A 17,348-nucleotide genomic window follows, 5' to 3' on the forward strand; every position below is an offset into this window, starting at 1 on the left:
AACTGAGGCCCAGCATCAGTGTCTTTTCCAGTGAGTTGGTTCTTGGCATCAGGTGGCCAAAGTATTGGAGCTTCTGCTTCAATATCAGTCCTTCCATTTCCATTCAGCATTGAATTCCAAGCCAAATTTCCATTAATTTCATTGACTGGTTTCATCTCCTTGCTGTCCAAGGGACTCTCAAGAGTCTTCTCCAGCACCACAATTTGAAAGCATCAATTCTTCAGTGCCCAGCCTTCTTTATGGTCCAGCTCTCACATGTGTACATGACTACTGGAAAAACCATAGCTTCGACCATATGGACCTTTGTCAGCAAAGTGACGTCTCTGCTTTTTAATATGCTGTCTAGGTTTGTCATAGCTTTTCTTCCAAGGAGTGTCTTTTAATTTCATGGCTGCAGTGACTGTCCACATTGATTCTGGAGCCCAAGAAAACAAAATCTGCCACTCTTCCCATTTTTTCCCCACCTATTTGCCATGAAGTGATGAGACCGAAAGCCATGATCTCCATTTTTTGAATGTTGAGTTTTAAGCCAGCTTTTTTTACTCTCCTCTTTCACCTCCATCAAGAGGCTCTTTAGTTCCTCTTTGCTTCCTGCTGTTAAAGTGGTATCATCTGCATATCTGAGGTTGCTGATATTTCTCCTGGGAATCTTGACTCTAGCTTGTGATTCATCCAGCCCAGCATTTCACATGATGTACTCTGCATATAAGTAAAGTAAGCAGGGTGACAATATACAGCCTCGAGGTACTCCTTTTCCAGTTTTGGACCAGTCTGTTGTTCCATGTCCGGTTCTAACTGTTGCTTCTTGACCTGCATACAGTTTTCTCAGGAGGCAGGTCAGGTGGTCTGGTATTCCCATCTCTTTAAGAATTTTCCACATTTTGTCATGATCCACACAGTCAAACGATTTAGCATAGTCAGTGAAGTAGAAGGACATGTTATTCTGAAATTCCCTAGCTTTTTCTATGATCCAGTGATGCTGGCAATTTGATCTCTGGTTCCTCTGTTTTTTCTAAATCCATCTTGTACATCTGGAAGTTTTTGGTTCACATACTGTTGAAACCTAGCTTGAAGGATTTTGAACATTACTTTGCTAGCATGTGAAATATATATCAAGAATGTGCCCTCATCTTCTCCTGTGAGAACACTAAAATCACAATGATTGCTGAACAATCATCAACAGGAAGATGTTGGAACCCACCAAAAAAAGATACCCCAGGTCCAAGGACAAAAAAGTCACAACGAGATGGTAAGGGAGCCACAATCAGGTTAAAATCAAACCCCAAACTCACCAGAGACTTTTGGAGAGCACAAACAAAACCATGGGCACACCAGGACCCAGGGGAAAGGAGAAGTGACCCCACAAGAGACTGAGCCAGACCTGCGTGAGTGTTTGAGAGTCTCCTGCAGAGGCATGGGTCAGTAGTGGCCTGCTGCTGGGACAGGGGCACTGGCAGCAGCGGGCCTGGGAGGCACAGCGTGTGGCATAAGACCTCTTGGAGGAAGCTGCCATTAGCCCTACCATAGGGCCAGTAGACCTACCATAGAGCTGCCAGGTAAGTGACTCACAAATTGGAGAACAATTATACCAAAGAAGTTCTCACACCGTTGGTAAGGTTCTAGGCCCCACATCAGACTTCTCAACCTGGGGATCCGGCAAAGCAACTGGGAATCCCCAGGGAATCTGACTTGGAAGGTTGGCAGAATTTGATTACAGAACTACCGCAGGACTGGGGGAAACATAGCCATCCATCAGAGCTCCCTCGAACTCTAATCCTTGACTGCTGAGTAGCCTAGGGCAGTCAGAAACTCCACAGAAACCTTCTGCCCAGCTTCTTAGCCTCCTATACTTCACAGCTTCAGAATTCAACAAAATGCTTTAAAAAAAAAACAAAAACCCTGACCAGTTGGATTCAGTTTCTGCCCCTTCCAGCTCTAACTTGTTTCTTTAGATGCACAGGATTACCAAATGCTCAGACGGTTGGTTTCTCGGCCTTGCAGCAGCTGTTCTTTGCCCAAGACTTTTATTGCACATTCAGCCACATTCCCTGAGACCAGAATTGTGAAATATCCCTTGGAAAAACACATCTGCACAATGTCAGTTCAACTCTCCATGGTTTTTCCCTCTCCAGAATCTTGACCTCTCAAGTTCTAAGTTCGCTTAGCAGCTTTCCCAATACCCATAAAAAGATTTTATTTGTTGTTGCTATTTTATCCAACTTCTCTCTAGTTGTTCTAAAAGAATGCATTTTTCGATGTATGGCAAAAACCATCACAATATTGTAAAGTAATTATCCTTCAATTAAAATTAATTTTTAAAAAATGAAATGTAAGAGAAATGAAGTTGAACAAAAAAGAGCAATCAATTCTATCAATAGAAATTCTATGAAATAAATTACAGTAAAATTATGCCATAAAAAGAAAGAATGCATGCTTTCTGCCAAAGTTACTCTATCATGCTAAAAGTAGAAGCTCTAACCACAGAGTTTAAGAGCTTCCCCTTCAGTGAAGCTACTGATTATGCTTTAGAAAGTTGGATTGCTCAATAAAAGAGTGTTTCTCTCTCTCTTTTTTAAATCAGGTATATGATGGTCTCTAAATATTAACTATATAGTAATTAGTGTGTCCTTTGGCAAAATGTGAATTTAAATTAATTAATAGAAATTTCCATTGGACTATTTTCTCAAGAAACAAGTAAGAAAAATAAATATACAAAATAAAAAACAAACATGTAATTAATAAAGGACATTGAAAGCAAACTTTATTCAAGATTGAAGCAAAAAGAGAATTTGGCAAGGTTTTCATGGAAATGGAAAATAAATAAATTATACAGTTGGTACTCAGTGTTCAAAAAAAAAGCAAAATGTTAATTTTATTCATACTGGTATAAATAAACTATTTATAAAACAAAAATAGAATACTTCCAAAAGTGTTATACCTTAGTAAACTATTAACAGAGGTTTCTTTTTTTACCTCAGGGATATAGAATTGAATTAATATTACTTTTATGGCAAATTATCATTATCCATCTAAGTTAAGCCTAATTAACATTTTTAATGTATTTATTCTCTTTTTCCCTTATTTCTGTCCCCAGTCTCCAATTCTATTTTGTTTCTACATCATAAGTTCTGTCCCTTATGTATTAACATAATGTATGGCCTTACGGTCTACTTTTCATATATGTATCATCCTTGAAAATATGTGGTATTATTTTGTGTATTTCTTAAATTACAAACATGAAACTATGCTATCAACTGCATTCTTTTTCAGTTTTTGTACAATCTTGTTTATGAGGTCTATCCATGTTGCTCTATGAAAATTCAGTTCACTTCTGGTCATCACATCATATTCAATCATATGCTTATATATTTTCCTTATCTATTCCTTTATGAAGGACATGTAAGTTGTCTCCAGCTCTTGGCTACCATGAGCAACTGCAGAGAACATCCTGAGCATGTCTATTTGTGCATTAGGTAAAAACTCCTGAAAGGAACTGCTACACCATAGCATATACACATATTTAACTTTATTGAATATTGACAGTCTGCTCTCTAGAACAGCAGCATTGTACCATTCCACCATAAACAGTTTCCTGGTATTTCCATCTGCTTCTAATATTATCTGATGATCTAATGAGTATACATCAATCTCTCATCTTAATTCACATCATAAATGTCAGTCTTTCCCCAATCATTAATCAATAAAAGCTATTTTAATTAGAATTCCAGAATTTTTGAGGAAACAAACATTTTCATAGCCCGCCAGCTTCCTCTGTCCATGGCATTCTCCAGGCATGAATACTGGAGTGGGTTGCCATGCCCTCCTCCAGGGGATCTTCCCAACCCAAGGATTGAACCCACGTCTCCTGAGTCTCTTGCATTGGCAAGTGGGTTCTTCATCACTAGCGCCACCTGAGAAGCCGCAATATATATGTAGAACAATTAATTCCACATATAGAAAAATCAGTTTTATAAAAGAAAAGAGAAGGAAAGTTAACCTACAAGATATGAAAGTATATTACACAGTTACAATAATAAAAACAGCTGCTTCTATTGCAGGAATAGACCATTGAAAGAGAACTGAAATTAAAAAACAGACCATGGATATATGGGAATTTTGAAACTAACAAGAATATATCGAAGACAATATTGTCACAATTCTTCCTTTTATTTTGGCCCCTGTCATAGTTTCATTGGACTACCCTTGTAGCTCAGTCAGCAAAGAATCTGCCTGCAGTGCAGAAGACCTGGGTTCGATCCCTGGGTTGGAAAGATCCCCTGGAGAAGGAAATGGCAACCCAATCCAGTATCCTTGCCTGGAAAATCTCATGGACAGAGGAGCCTGGTGGGCTGCAGTCCATGGGGTGGTCGCAAAGAGTCAGACATGACTGAGCAACTAACACTTACTTACTTACTTAGAATTTCACTGGGGCTTCCCAGATGGCTCGGTGGTAAAGACTCTGCCTGCTAATGCAGGAGCTGCAGGAGACGTGGGTTCAATCCCTGGGTCATGAAGATCCCCTGGAGGAGGAAATAACAACCCACTCCAGTATTCTTGCCTGGGAAATCCCGCAGAGGAACCTGGCAGGCTACAGTCCATGGGGTCACAAGAGTCAGACATAACTGAGTGACTAACACTTTCACTTTCTTTCACTGATTTGGCCAGAGGACTTGCTTTGGTCAATGGAATGTGAGTGAATGTGACATGAGCAAAGGCTTTCCATGAGTTTCATGGCTTGGCTTCTCTTGTATATCTGCCACCTGCCATGAAACACACACACACAGATACACATATCACAGAAAGAGCTAACACAAATAGTCATAACCAATACTTACCACAGACTTTTTATTTACCAGGTACTGTTCTAAGTGCTTTAGTTGTAACAACACAATTAATTACTTACCCCAGTCACCTCATGAGGTAAGTGCTATTATTAATCATCATTTTACGGAAGAGGCAACGGAAACGTAGAACTTGCATAAGATTATGGAATGAAATCGGAATTTTAGGTTATACCACAATGCAGTGGGGGAAATGGATTATTTAATACATGCTGTTGGGAAAATAGTTTATCCTATTAATTTTGATAATAATTTCACATCAATGTTTTAAAAGGTAAATTTGATATTGATCAAAGGCCTAAGTGTGAAATGCAAACAGAATGAAGGAGTATATCTCTATGATCGTTGAGAGTGGAAAAACTTGTTTAAAGAGGCCCGAAAAGCACAAATCTTAAGGTAAAAATGAAAGGATCTGACTACATTAAAATAAAAGATTTTTTAAAATAAGAAAACCATAGAAAAGTTAAACACGCAGGGATCCCATTTGCAGAAGATATTTGTAATGTCAACAACAACAAGGTTTTACCAACTAGGCCAGTGGTCAGCAAGCTTTTCCTGTAAAAACCCAGATACTCAATATTTTAGGTTTTGGGAATCAGACTGTTACAACTACTCAATTCTGTTATAGTAAGAGAATCCCATGGACAGAGGAGCCTGGCAGGCTACAGTCCATAGGGTTGCAATGAGTCAGACACAACTGAAGCAAGTTAGCATGCACACACGTACAAAAGCAACCATGGACAAGCCATAAATGAGTAGGCATGACTGTGCCCCAGTAAAAACTGAACAAGTTCCATATGATATCAGCAGTGCAAGAGGATTCTGGTTTCTGGTTTCTCCATATCATCCCACATCGAACTTCCTACTTCTGTCATTCTGATCAATATAAAGTGGTAAGTCTGTTGTTTTAAATTTTCTAGTAACCACATTTTAAAAGTAAAATAGAAACTGGGTAAATGAATTTTAATGATAAATGTTCTTTAACCGAATATATCAAAATATTTTCATTTTAACATGTAATATTAATGAAATACATTTATGCAGATGTATTTTAGGTTTATGGCACATCTCAATTCAAACTAGCTAAGGGCAACCTTAGAAGAAACTCAATGTAAAGTCAGAATTTCTAATTTCTATTACCCTGGATCCCTGAATGACCATGTTGGGGAAAAGACCTTCCCTCCGTACAGCCTGTGTGTATTAGTCACTCAGTTGTGTCCGACTTTTTGCAACCCCATGAACAATAGCCCACCAAGGCTTCTCCGTCCATGGAATTCTCCAGGCAAGACTACTGGAGTGGATTGCCATTCCTTTCTCCAGCATACAGCCTAATCACATAGAATTTATGTGTGTAAGAAATAAATTTCTATTAAGCCACCGCAATTTTGGTTGTTTTGTATCACTGATGAATACAGAAGTTAGAACCTGGAAGTTGGGTGTTGTAAAAGAAAATCTAAATTGTATGGCATTGGCTTAAATATGGAGAGGTAGTGAGGAAAATACTATGATTTGGGGGGAGTGGATATCCCATTCATGCAATGGTGGGATCCCTGGTGGCTCAGATGGTAAAGAATCTGCCTGCAATGCAGGAGACCTGGGTTCAAACCCTAGGTCAGGAAGATCCCCTGGAGAAGGGAATGGCTACCCACTCCAGTATTTTGGCTTGGATAATTCCATGGACAGGGGAGCCTGGTGGGTTACAGTCCATGGGGTTGCAAAGAGTAGGACAAAACTGAGCAACTAACACACATACACATAAACAATAGCAAAATATTTGGTAAACTACTGTCTGAGATAACTTGAAAGACAAACCCCATAGCTTAGGGGAAGGCATTGGGAAAACAAAAAGTTAACTGAATGTTACAGTTCTTACTGATTATATTTAGCGAGTTATTAGAAAACAAAATGATCTCAGGTAAAAATTAGCTAATTTCAAGCAGAAATAAAAATGAATAAAAAGAACCCAGAATATGGGGCCTAGGAGGGTTACAAAAGCTAGACAGAAGGAAATAGGATTGAGGAAACTCTTATGGAACCAAGGTAAGACTTGGCCAGGTAGCAGAGAATAAATTAAGATGGTGGCTCTCCTTCTCAAGCCTTATGGCCTTAATGTAGCTGTAATTATATTAAGAGAAAGAGGCATTGCATCAAGGAAGCAAAAATTAAATTAAGATTGAGAATTACATCTGTGAAAGAATTATCTGTGGTTACAGGCCCAGGGAATTGACTAGAAGCAAATTGACCAGAAACCTATAATGCTTTGGAAGGAATTATCTGTCTAGAACCAAAAACAGAGTTAAAAATAGAATCTACTAAAAATACATTGAAGGAGCTTCCCAGATGGCTCAGTGGCTAAGAATCTGCTTACCAAGCAGGAGACATGGGTTCAATTCCTGGGTCAGGAAGATCCCCTGGAGAAGGAAATGGCAACCCACTCCAGTATTCTTGCCTGGGATCACATAAAATCCAGACACTTAGCAACTAAAAAGCAACAGCAAAAAAGCATTGACTCTTCTAGTCTTCAACCTTACAGTCTTTGAGTTTACATAGCTGCAAGCAGGCTGAGAAAACTACGTAGTCCCCAAGAAAAGTTTACTCTTCAACTGCCTCTTCAACTACAGCCATGAAGGACGTCTGTCTGCGTGTCCTCATCTTTTCTTGTAAGGACTTAAGTGATTGTATTTAGGGCCTATCCTAATCCAATATGACCTCAACTTAATCACATTAGCAAAGACCCTATTTCCAAATTAGGTCACATTCTGAGGTTGAAAATGGACATGAGTTTAGAGGGGACAATATCAGTATAGTCTGTCGTGTGGTTCCCCCTGAACTTACATCCATCCTGTGTACAAAATACATTCACCCATCCCAAAGTCTTAACTCATTGCAACATTATATCTAAATCCAAAATATTGTCAACTCATAATGATTCCAAATCTTGTCATCTAAATCAGATATGGGTGACACTCTGGGTATGGTCCATCACAGGACAAAATCCTTTTCTGTCCACAGACCCATGAAACTAGAAAACAAACTGTCTGCTTTCAAAATACAATGATGCAACAGTCATGGGGTAGAAATTCCCATTCCTAAACTAGGGGAAAAAAAATACATTAGGAGTACACAGATTACCTTTCTAAAACAGTTCACCGCCCAGAAAGACAAATTATATTAGGTTTCAAGGCTTAAGAATAATCCTTTGTGGCTTGATGTTCTGTACTCTCAGCCCTCTTAGGTGGCAGCCCACCCTCTCTGGCCTCTGCATTCACAGCTCTGCTCTCAGAGGCATTCTTCCTCCATTCATCCTGTCTCTGTCCCCTTCTGTCCAGGCTGGCAGTGTTTCTGTTGGTGCAAAATTCTCCAAAACCTTGTCAGTCTTCCATGAGTGTCAAGAGAATCCATCAGACACAAGGGTTCCTGGATAACCTTGTCTCTATTGCTGGTTGCTGCTGAAATGGTTGATAAGATCCATAAGTCACAGACACCTGATTGCTATAGCAAAGTGTGGTCCACTCACACCCTTGGCCCTATTCCAGAGTATGCTATCTGGGTAGACTAAGAATTTTCCAATTCATCATTTTCAGGTTTTGTTTTCCTTAACCTTTTATTTCTCAAGTTTACATCTTCTCTTATTTTGCGTGTATGCATGCTAAGTCATTTCAGTTGTGTCTGACTCTTTGTGACCCTATGGACTGTAGCCCACCAGGTTCTTCTATCCATGGGATTCTCCAGGCAAGAATAGTGAAGTGGGTTGCCATGCCCTCCTCCAGGGGATCTTCCCAACCCAGGGAATCGAACTCATGTCTCCTGCATTGCAGGATTCTTTACCTGCTGAGCCACCCGGGAAGCCCCTCTCTTATTTTACTGTAAGTGAAAAGGTGAAACCAGTCTCCACTTTCTATGTATTGCTTGGAAATCTACTCATGTTCACCTCTTTTTAAAAAAATGTTTTCTTTTTCTTTTTAAAATTTTATTTATTTATTTATTCTTTTTTGGCTGTGCTGGGTCTTTGTTGCTGCATGGGTTTTTCCTCTAGTTGCAAGTGGGGGCTACCATCTACTTGCAGTGTGCAGACTTCTCATTGCTGTGACTTCTCTTGCTGCGGAGCACAGGCTCTAGGACATGCAAGCTCCAGCAGTTGCAGCTCCTGTGCTCTAGAGTGTAGGCTCAGTTGTTGTGGCGTACCAGCTTAGTCACCCCATGGCAGCTAGGATCCTCTCAGACCAGGGGCTGAACCCACGTCTCCTGCATTGACAGGCAGACTTTTCACCACTAAGCCACCAGGGTAGCCCCAAGTTCATCTCTTATAAATTATTGTCACTCAATAGCAGAATGTAATTCAGCCAAGTTTGTTGTCGCTTTATTATAAGGATTACCTTTCCTATAGTGTTCAATAACACATTCCTCATTTATGTCCGGGACCTCACCAGAACTATTCTATTATTCATGTTTCTAATAACATTCTGTTAGTGATATTTGTATGCCCTAAGAGAAGAGAAGCTTTCTCTATAGGGTTCTCTTCCTTTTGGACATTCATCAGAATTATGTTTTACTTCTTTTTCTACCAACCATCTCTTCAAGGCTATCTAGGCTTTTTTCTAAGATGCACTTAAAAATTCTTCCAGCCTCAAAAAGGGTAGAAAATAAATTTCTGAGGTTTAGGCTACCCACTCTGTGGTATTTTATTATGGCAGCCCTAACAAACTACTATACCTTGTATAAGTGAAATCATATAGTCTTTGTCTTTTTGTGACTGGCTTATTTCACTTAGCATAATGTCCTCAAAGTTCATCCCTGACATAGCATATAACAGGTTTCCTTTTTTTAAAGCTGAATTGTATTTTCTTGTACATAAATACCACATTTTGTTTATCCATGCGTCTGTTCATGGACATTTCGGTTGCTTCCTCCTCTTGGCTATTGTGAATATTGCTATTATGAACATAGGTGTGTAAATATCTGTTCAAGACCCTGCTGTCAGTTCTTCTGTGCATAGGCCCAGAAGTAGAATTCCTGGATCACATTGTAATTCAATTTAAAATTTTTTGAGGAAATGTCATGCTGTTTTCCTTAGCAGTTACACCATTTACAGTCACACCAGCAGTGCACAAGGGTTCCAATTCTTCACGTCCTCACTAACACTTCTTATTTTGGTTTTCGCTCTTTGGATTTGTTTCATAATAATCATCGTTATCTGCTGCATGGCGAAATCACAAAGGTGTGATCACTCACCTAGAGCCAGACATCCTGGAATGTGAAGTCAAGTGGGCCTTAGGAAGCATCACTACAAACAAAGCTAGTGGAGGTGATGGAATTCCAGTTGAGCTATTTCAAATCCTAAAAGATGATGCTGTGAAATGCTGCACTCAATATGCCAGCAAATTTGAAAAACTCAGCAGTGGCTACAGGACTGGAAAAGGTCAGTTTTCATTCCAATCCATAAGAAAGGCAATGCCAAAGAAGGCTCAAACTACCACACAATTGCACTCTTCTCACATGCTAGTAAACTAACGCTCAAAATTCTCCAAGCCAGGCTTCAGCAATACATGAACCTTGAACTTCCAGATGTTCAAGCTAGTTTTAGAAAAGGCAGAGGAACCAGGGATCAAATTGCCAACATCTGCGGGATCATCGAAAAAGCACGAGTTTCAGAAAAACATCTATTTCTGCTTTACTAACTATGCCAAAGCCTTTGACTGTGTGGATCACAATAAACTGTGGAACATTCTTCAAGAGATGGGAATACCAGAACACCTGAGCTGCCTCTTGAGAAACCTGTATGCAGGTTAGGAAGCAACACTCAGAACTGGACATGGAACAACAGACTGGTTCCAAATAGGAAAAGGAGTACGTCAAGGCTGTATATTGTCACCTTGCTTATTTAACATATATGCAGAGTACATCATGAGAAACGCTGGACTGGAAGAAACACAAGCTGGAATCAAGATTGCCGGGAGAAATATCAATAACCTCAGATATGCAGATGATACCACCTTTATGGCAGAAAGTGAAGAGGAACTCAAAAGCCTCTTGATGAAAGTGAAAGAGGAGAGTGAAAAAGTTGGCTTAAAGCTCAACATTCAGAAAACTAAGATCATGGCATCTGGTCCCATCACTTCATGGGAAATAGATGGGGAAACAGTGGAAACAGTGTCAAACTTTATTTTTTTGAGCTCCAAACTCACTGCAGATGGTGATTGCAGCCATGAAATTAAAAGACGCTGACTCCTTGGAAGGAAAGTTATGACCAACCTAGATAGCATATTAAAAAGCAGAGATATTACTTTGCCAGTAAAGGCCCATCTAGTCAAGGCTATGGTTTTTCCAGTGGTCATGTACGGATGTGAGAATTGGACCATAAAGAAAGCTGAGGGCCAAAGAATTGATGCTTTTGAACTGTGGTGTTGGAGAAGACTCTTGAGAGTCCCCTGGACTGTAAGGAGATCCAACCAGTCCATCCTAAAGGAGACCAGTCCTGGGTGTTCATTGGAAGGACTGATGCTGAAAATGAAACTCCAATACTTTGGCACCTCATGAGAAGAGCTGACTCACTGGAAAAGACCCTGATGCTGGGAAAGATTGAAGGCAGGAGGAGAAGGGGACGACAGAGCATGAGATGGTTGGATGGCATCACCAACTCGATGCACATGAGTTTGGGTGAACTCCAGGAGTTGGTGATGGACAGGGAGGCCTGGCATGCTGCGATTCATGGGTTTGCAAAGATTCGGACACGACTGAGAGACTGAACTGAACTATGGCAGAAAGTGAAGAAGAACTAAAGAGCCTCTTGATGAAAGTGAAAGGGGAGAGTGAAAAAGTTGGCTTAAAGCTCAACATTCAGAAAACTAAGATCATGGCATGTGGTCCCATCACTTCATGGCAAATAGATGGGAAACAGTGGCTGATTTTATGTTTTGGGGCTCCAAAATCACTGCAGATGGTGACTGCAGCCATGAAATTAAAAGACGCTGACTCCTTGGAAGGAAAGTTATGACCAACCTAGACAGCGTATTAAAAACCAGAGACATTACATTGCCAACAAGGTTCCATCTAATCAAGGCTATGGTATTTCCAGTGGTCATGTATGGATGTGAGAATTGGAGTATAAAGAAAGCTGAGCGCTGAAGAATTGATGCTTTTTAACTGTGGTGTTGGAGAAGACTCTTGAAAGTCCCTTGGACTGCAAGGAGATCCAACCAGTCCATCCTAAGGGAGATCAGTCCTGGGTGTTCATTGGAAGGACTGATGTTGAAGTTGAAACTCCAATACTTTGGCCATCTGATGTGAAGAACTGACTCATCTGGAAAGACCCTGATGCTGGGAAAGATTGAAGGCAGGAGGAGAAGGGGACGACAGAGCATGAGATGGTTGGATGGCATCACGGACTCAATGGACATGAGTTTGAGTAAACTCCGGGAGTTGGTGATGGACTGCGAGGCCTGGCGTGCTGTAGTCCATGGGGTCACAAAGAGTCAGACATGACTGAGCGACTGAACTGAACTGAATTATCCTTATCAGGGTGTTGCAATATTTTGCTGTGGTTTTGATTTGCATTTCCTTAACAGAAATTTTTTCATACTGTTCATGGGGTTCTCAAGGCAAGAATACTAAAGTGGTTTGCCATTCCCTTCTCCAGTGGACCACATTCTGTCAGATCTCTCCACCGTGACCCACCCGTCTTGGGTGGCCCCACAGGGCATGGCTTAGTTTCATGTGGAAGAAGCACAAGCTGGAATCAAGATTGCCGGGAGAAATATCAATAACCTCAGATATGCAGATGACACCACCCTTACAGCAGAAAGTGAAGAAGAACTAAAAAGCCTCTTGATGAAGGTGAAAGAGGAGAGTGAAAAAGTTGGCTTAAAACTCAACATTCAGAAAACGAAGATCATGGCATCTGGTCCCATCACTTCATGGGAAATAGATGGGGAAACAGTGGAAACAGTGTCAGACTTTATTTTTGGGGGGCTCCAAAATCACTGCAGATGGTAACTGCAGCCATGAAATTAAAAGACGCTTACTCCTTGGAAGAAAAGTTATGACCAACCTAGATAGCATATTAAAAAGCAGAGATATTACTTTGCCAACAAAGGTCCGTCTAGTCAAGGCTATGGTTTTACCAGTGGTCCTGTATGGATGTGAGAGTTGGACTGTGAAGAAAGCTGAGTGCCCAAGGATTGATGCCTTTGAACTGTGGTGTTGGAGAAGACTCTTGAGAGTCCCTTGGACTGCAAGGAGATCCAACCAGTCCATTCTGAAGGAGATCAGCCCTGGGATTTCTTTGGAAGGAATGAAGCTAAAGCTGAAACTCCAGTCCTTTGGCTACCTCATGCGAAGAGTTTACTAATTGGAAAAGACTCTGATGCTGGGAGGGATTGGGGGCAGGAGGAAAGGGGGACGACAGAGGATGAGATGGCTGGATGGCATCACTGACTCGATAGACGTGAGTCTGAGTGAACTCTGGGAGTTGGTGATGGACAGAGAGGCCTGGTATGCTGCGATTCATGGGGTCACGAAGAGTCGGACATGACTGAGCGACTGAAGTGAACTGAACAGAAATTTAGAAATTCTGTATTTTTAAAAAATGACGACTAACATTTCTTTGCGATACCACTTACACTCACTATATGGAAAAATTAATCAGACAATGAAAGTGAAAGTTGCTCAGTCGTGTCCAACTCTTTGTGACCCCATGGACTTTACAGTCCATAGAATTCTCCAGGCCAGAATACTGGAGTGGGTAGCCTTTCCCTTCTCCAGGGGATCTTCCCAAACCAGGGATCAAACCCAGGTCTCCCGCATTGCAGTTGGATTCTTACCAGCTGAGCCACAAGCGAAGCCTAAGAATACTAAAGTGGGTAGTCTATCCCTTCTCCAGTGGATCTTCTTGATCCAGGAATTGAACCAGGGTCTCCTGTATTGCAGGCGGATTCTTTACCAACTGAGCTTAGTGAAGCCCAGTCCTACAATACCAAGGGTTAATGAAGACAGAGATTTTAAAAACTCCTACACTCTCCTGGTAGCCATGTACATTATAAACAATCTCTTTGGAAAACAATTTGGCTTTATTTTGTAAAGTGAGCATTTGCTGCCTATGATTGAGTGACTGCTCTCATGGGTAGTCCATTCCTACTCCTGCAGTGTTTTTCAAACCTTTTGTCACCACTCATTTGTGTGTTCTGTGATCAGTTAACTGGGAGTCATAACTAGCATTTTTGTAAACATTGAAGAGGTAAATATCATTTCATTATTTCGTGTAACTTTTGTTTTATATATGTGAGCATGTTTACTGGTTGAATACAGCAATCACCTTTCTTATGCTATGAATAGTGGTCCAAAAGTTCAAACACTTCTCATTTTAAATACTTGCACATATGTACCAGGAGAATGTATACAAATGTTTGTAGCAGTACTTTACAACAAAACTTGGAAACAAAGCAAATGACCAGTAGACTTGTAAGTCTGTGGTATATTCACAAGACAACTCTAGAAAACAATAATGACTGCATGAGACTTACAAGCATCACAAGTGAAAAAAGACCTCACAGACTGATATGTTTAGAAAGCTCAAGAACAAGTAAAGGTGAACAATATGCTGCTGAGGAATACCCACATTGTAAGGGATTAATAACTACAAATTAATAATTAGAGAATAAGAAAATTAGGGAATACACTTGGTAAGTAGATGAAAGATGGAAGAAAAATGATAGATTCAATACCATTGGTGGTGTACCAGTTCTTTAGGTGGATTCACAGATACTTATTATGCAACATAATTTAAATCTATACTTATCGTGTTCATATATAATTATGTAATTTACACATTTATAAAAATGCCCCATCCATGTAAAGCCTCTATCTTTTAACACAATAGTGAGTTGATGTTCCCAAACAAACGAACAAACACTGAATTTGAAAAGAAAAAAAAAAACAGGTTAAGAAGTTAAGACAACACAGGGGAGGGGTGGAGGGGTGGGGAAGATGCTTGTCTGCATGCCAAGGGTCACATGTACCCGTTTAGGTAACCATTTGTTGTTCAGTTGCTAAGCCCTGTCCAACTCTTTGCAACCCCAGGACTCCAGCATGACAGGCTCCTCTGTCCTGCACTATTTCCTGGAGTTTGCTCAAACTCATGTCTATTGAGTTGGTGATGCTATCTAACCATCACATCTTCTGCCGCCACCTTATCCTTTTGCTTCAATTTTTCCCAGCTTCAGGGTCTTTTCCACATGTATGTAACCATAGTTTTAAAGTTTCTTAAGACCAGGGCATAGGGTAGGGAATGATCATGAACAGCTGTATCACTACCTTAGGCGTGAGAGTTAATTATGTGCTTTTCTTGCTTTCACGGCAAAAAGAAAAGAAATCACAATTCATTAAACTTTGTCAGCGATGTGTATACCCAGTATATCCACACTTCGGCCAAGTCAGCATAATATAGACTCATGATGGGTCCTTTAGTCCTAAGCTATTAACTATGGAAAGAGTAATTCATGTAAGCCATACCTCTCAATCATTAATTTAGAATTGGGACAAACTTCCAATGCTTTCCTAATTTTCTTCACATTATCTTGGGGCAACTCATTCATTTCTGAGAAGTGGCTCACAAAAAACAAAACGGCACTTGCGGGGAAGGAAAGAGACAGTGGCAGGGAGAAACCCCCAGGACAAAGGGGTTGTGGAAGCTGAAAACATGGAAAACGTCCACAGTAAGAAGTCCAAAATAACATCCAAAATTGGGGGGAAACTTTCAAAGGTTCTTTTCTGCGCAATAAGGAAATTCAGATTAAGAATCCATTCTTTTTATAAAAACATTAAGCAGAACATTCAACTTCAGCAAAACCCACCACAAAGATGGCGGTGGAACGAAGCCCCTACTCCACCCGCAGCTAGAGGCTCTCGCCTAACATTTCCCACAAACCCCTCCGCGCGGCCCGCTGGCCAAAACCTGTCCGGCCTGCCTACCACCACTGCGCACGCGCGGCGCGACGTCACGTGCGCTCCCAGGGCTCAGCGGAGCTGGCGGGAGGGGCCTTGCCAGCTTCCGCCGCCGCGTCGCTTCTGAGCTCGAACGGCGGGTTCTCGGTGCCTCCGCCGCGGCGGGGCAGTCAGGGGTCGCGAGGCCGATCGAGGGATGCGAGGTGGCGCGGCCATGGGACTGCGCCGTGCCCGGTGACAGCAGGGAGCCGAGCGGCCCGGGCCCTGAGCGCGTCTCCTCCGGGGGGCCTCGCCCTCCTGCTCGCGGGGCCGGGGCTCCTGCTGCCGTTGCTGGTGCTGCTGCTGGCGGCGGCGGCGGCCAGAATAATGTCGGGCCGCCGCTGCGCCGGCGGGGGCGCGGCCTGCGCGGGCGCTGCTGCCGAGGCCGTGGAGCCGGCCGCCCGCGAGCTGTTCGAGGCTTGCCGCAACGGGGACGTGGAGCGAGTTAAGAGGCTGGTGACGCCCGAGAAGGTGAACAGCCGCGACACGGCGGGCAGGAAGTCCACCCCGCTCCACTTCGCCGCAGGTAAGCGAGGCCAGCGCCTCCTTGCCTCGCCCCAGACCCCACCTGCGCACTCGGGTTCGCAGGCCGGAATCCAGATACAGTGCTCCTTTCCCCCCGGCCCTTCCCCCTGGGACTTCGGTCCCGGTTCTCTTGATGTCGTCGAATGGGAGGTGAGGAGTCCCCTAGGTTTTAGGGGGTGAATGTGCCACAGTCACTGGAAGTTGTTGTGGGTTTTTTTTGCTTTGTTTTGTTTCGACAATACCTGTACCCACTTCCGGTCTTACTACCCTAAAAGGCCTCTACAGGCTAGAAAGAGTAGGGGACGAAGTAGACCTTGTGATTTTTAAGGGCCAGTTATCTTCCAAACCTATCTTTCTTGCACTTTCCACTATAACTCTTGAAAATCCTTTGTGTGACGTTCTTGAGGCTTTTGTCAAATGCAGGGATGTAATTTAGGAGGATCAGCTTAATGGTTCATTGACACATTAGCATTAATGGGTTTATCTGGGTAGCAGTCATTGGCAAGTTTCTGGAGACAAACTGGAAATAGTCAAGTTTGGAAGAACTGAGGTCTGACTTAGGCTGGGTGCGGGTAGTCTCTGCCAGACACAAGTTGGGATGGAGAGTAGTATAATGCCACAAAGATGGTGCGGGGACTCTAGCTTGGGTCTAGATTTTAAATTGGAAGTAATCTCGCCTCATCCTGAGATTTAGACCGTTTGAATTACACACATACACATTTTTATATATGTTTACTAGGTTCATTTTTGATAGGTGTATTAAATTTAATTGAAGAATATAAAAGCTAGAGATGGGACACAGCTTATTTCTGTGAAGCATTTATACTTTTCTCTTGGAAGAAGGATTGTGATTGCACTCTGTAATGATGAGCCAAGAAACGTAAGAAAGATTTCCTTGTTCAGAAGCATTGCTTTTACGCTTTCAGTGGGAAATGTGTTTGTCTTAACCTGCACCTGATTTAGAATGTAAATATTACTGGAAAGTATGCTTTCTCCATCAATTAC

At 41.8% G+C, this 17,348-nt stretch overlaps 1 protein-coding gene across 2 annotated transcripts in view; it reads left to right on the plus strand.

The window, feature by feature from the left end:
• The first annotated feature begins 15,825 nt into the window (after positions 1 to 15,825).
• The window catches only part of TNKS2 (tankyrase 2), a 67,301-nt gene continuing 65,778 nt past the window's right edge, over positions 15,826 to 17,348 (plus strand). For both annotated transcript variants that reach the window (XM_055560688.1, XM_055560689.1), the window contains exon 1: positions 15,826 to 16,344. In XM_055560688.1, coding sequence (XP_055416663.1) covers positions 16,146 to 16,344 — 199 coding nt within the window. In that variant the 5' untranslated portion in view covers positions 15,826 to 16,145. The remainder of the gene's footprint in view (positions 16,345 to 17,348) is intronic.

The sequence above is a fragment of the Bubalus kerabau genome, chromosome 22 (assembly GCF_029407905.1).
Source record: "Bubalus kerabau isolate K-KA32 ecotype Philippines breed swamp buffalo chromosome 22, PCC_UOA_SB_1v2, whole genome shotgun sequence".
Lineage (NCBI taxonomy): Eukaryota > Metazoa > Chordata > Mammalia > Artiodactyla > Bovidae > Bubalus > Bubalus kerabau.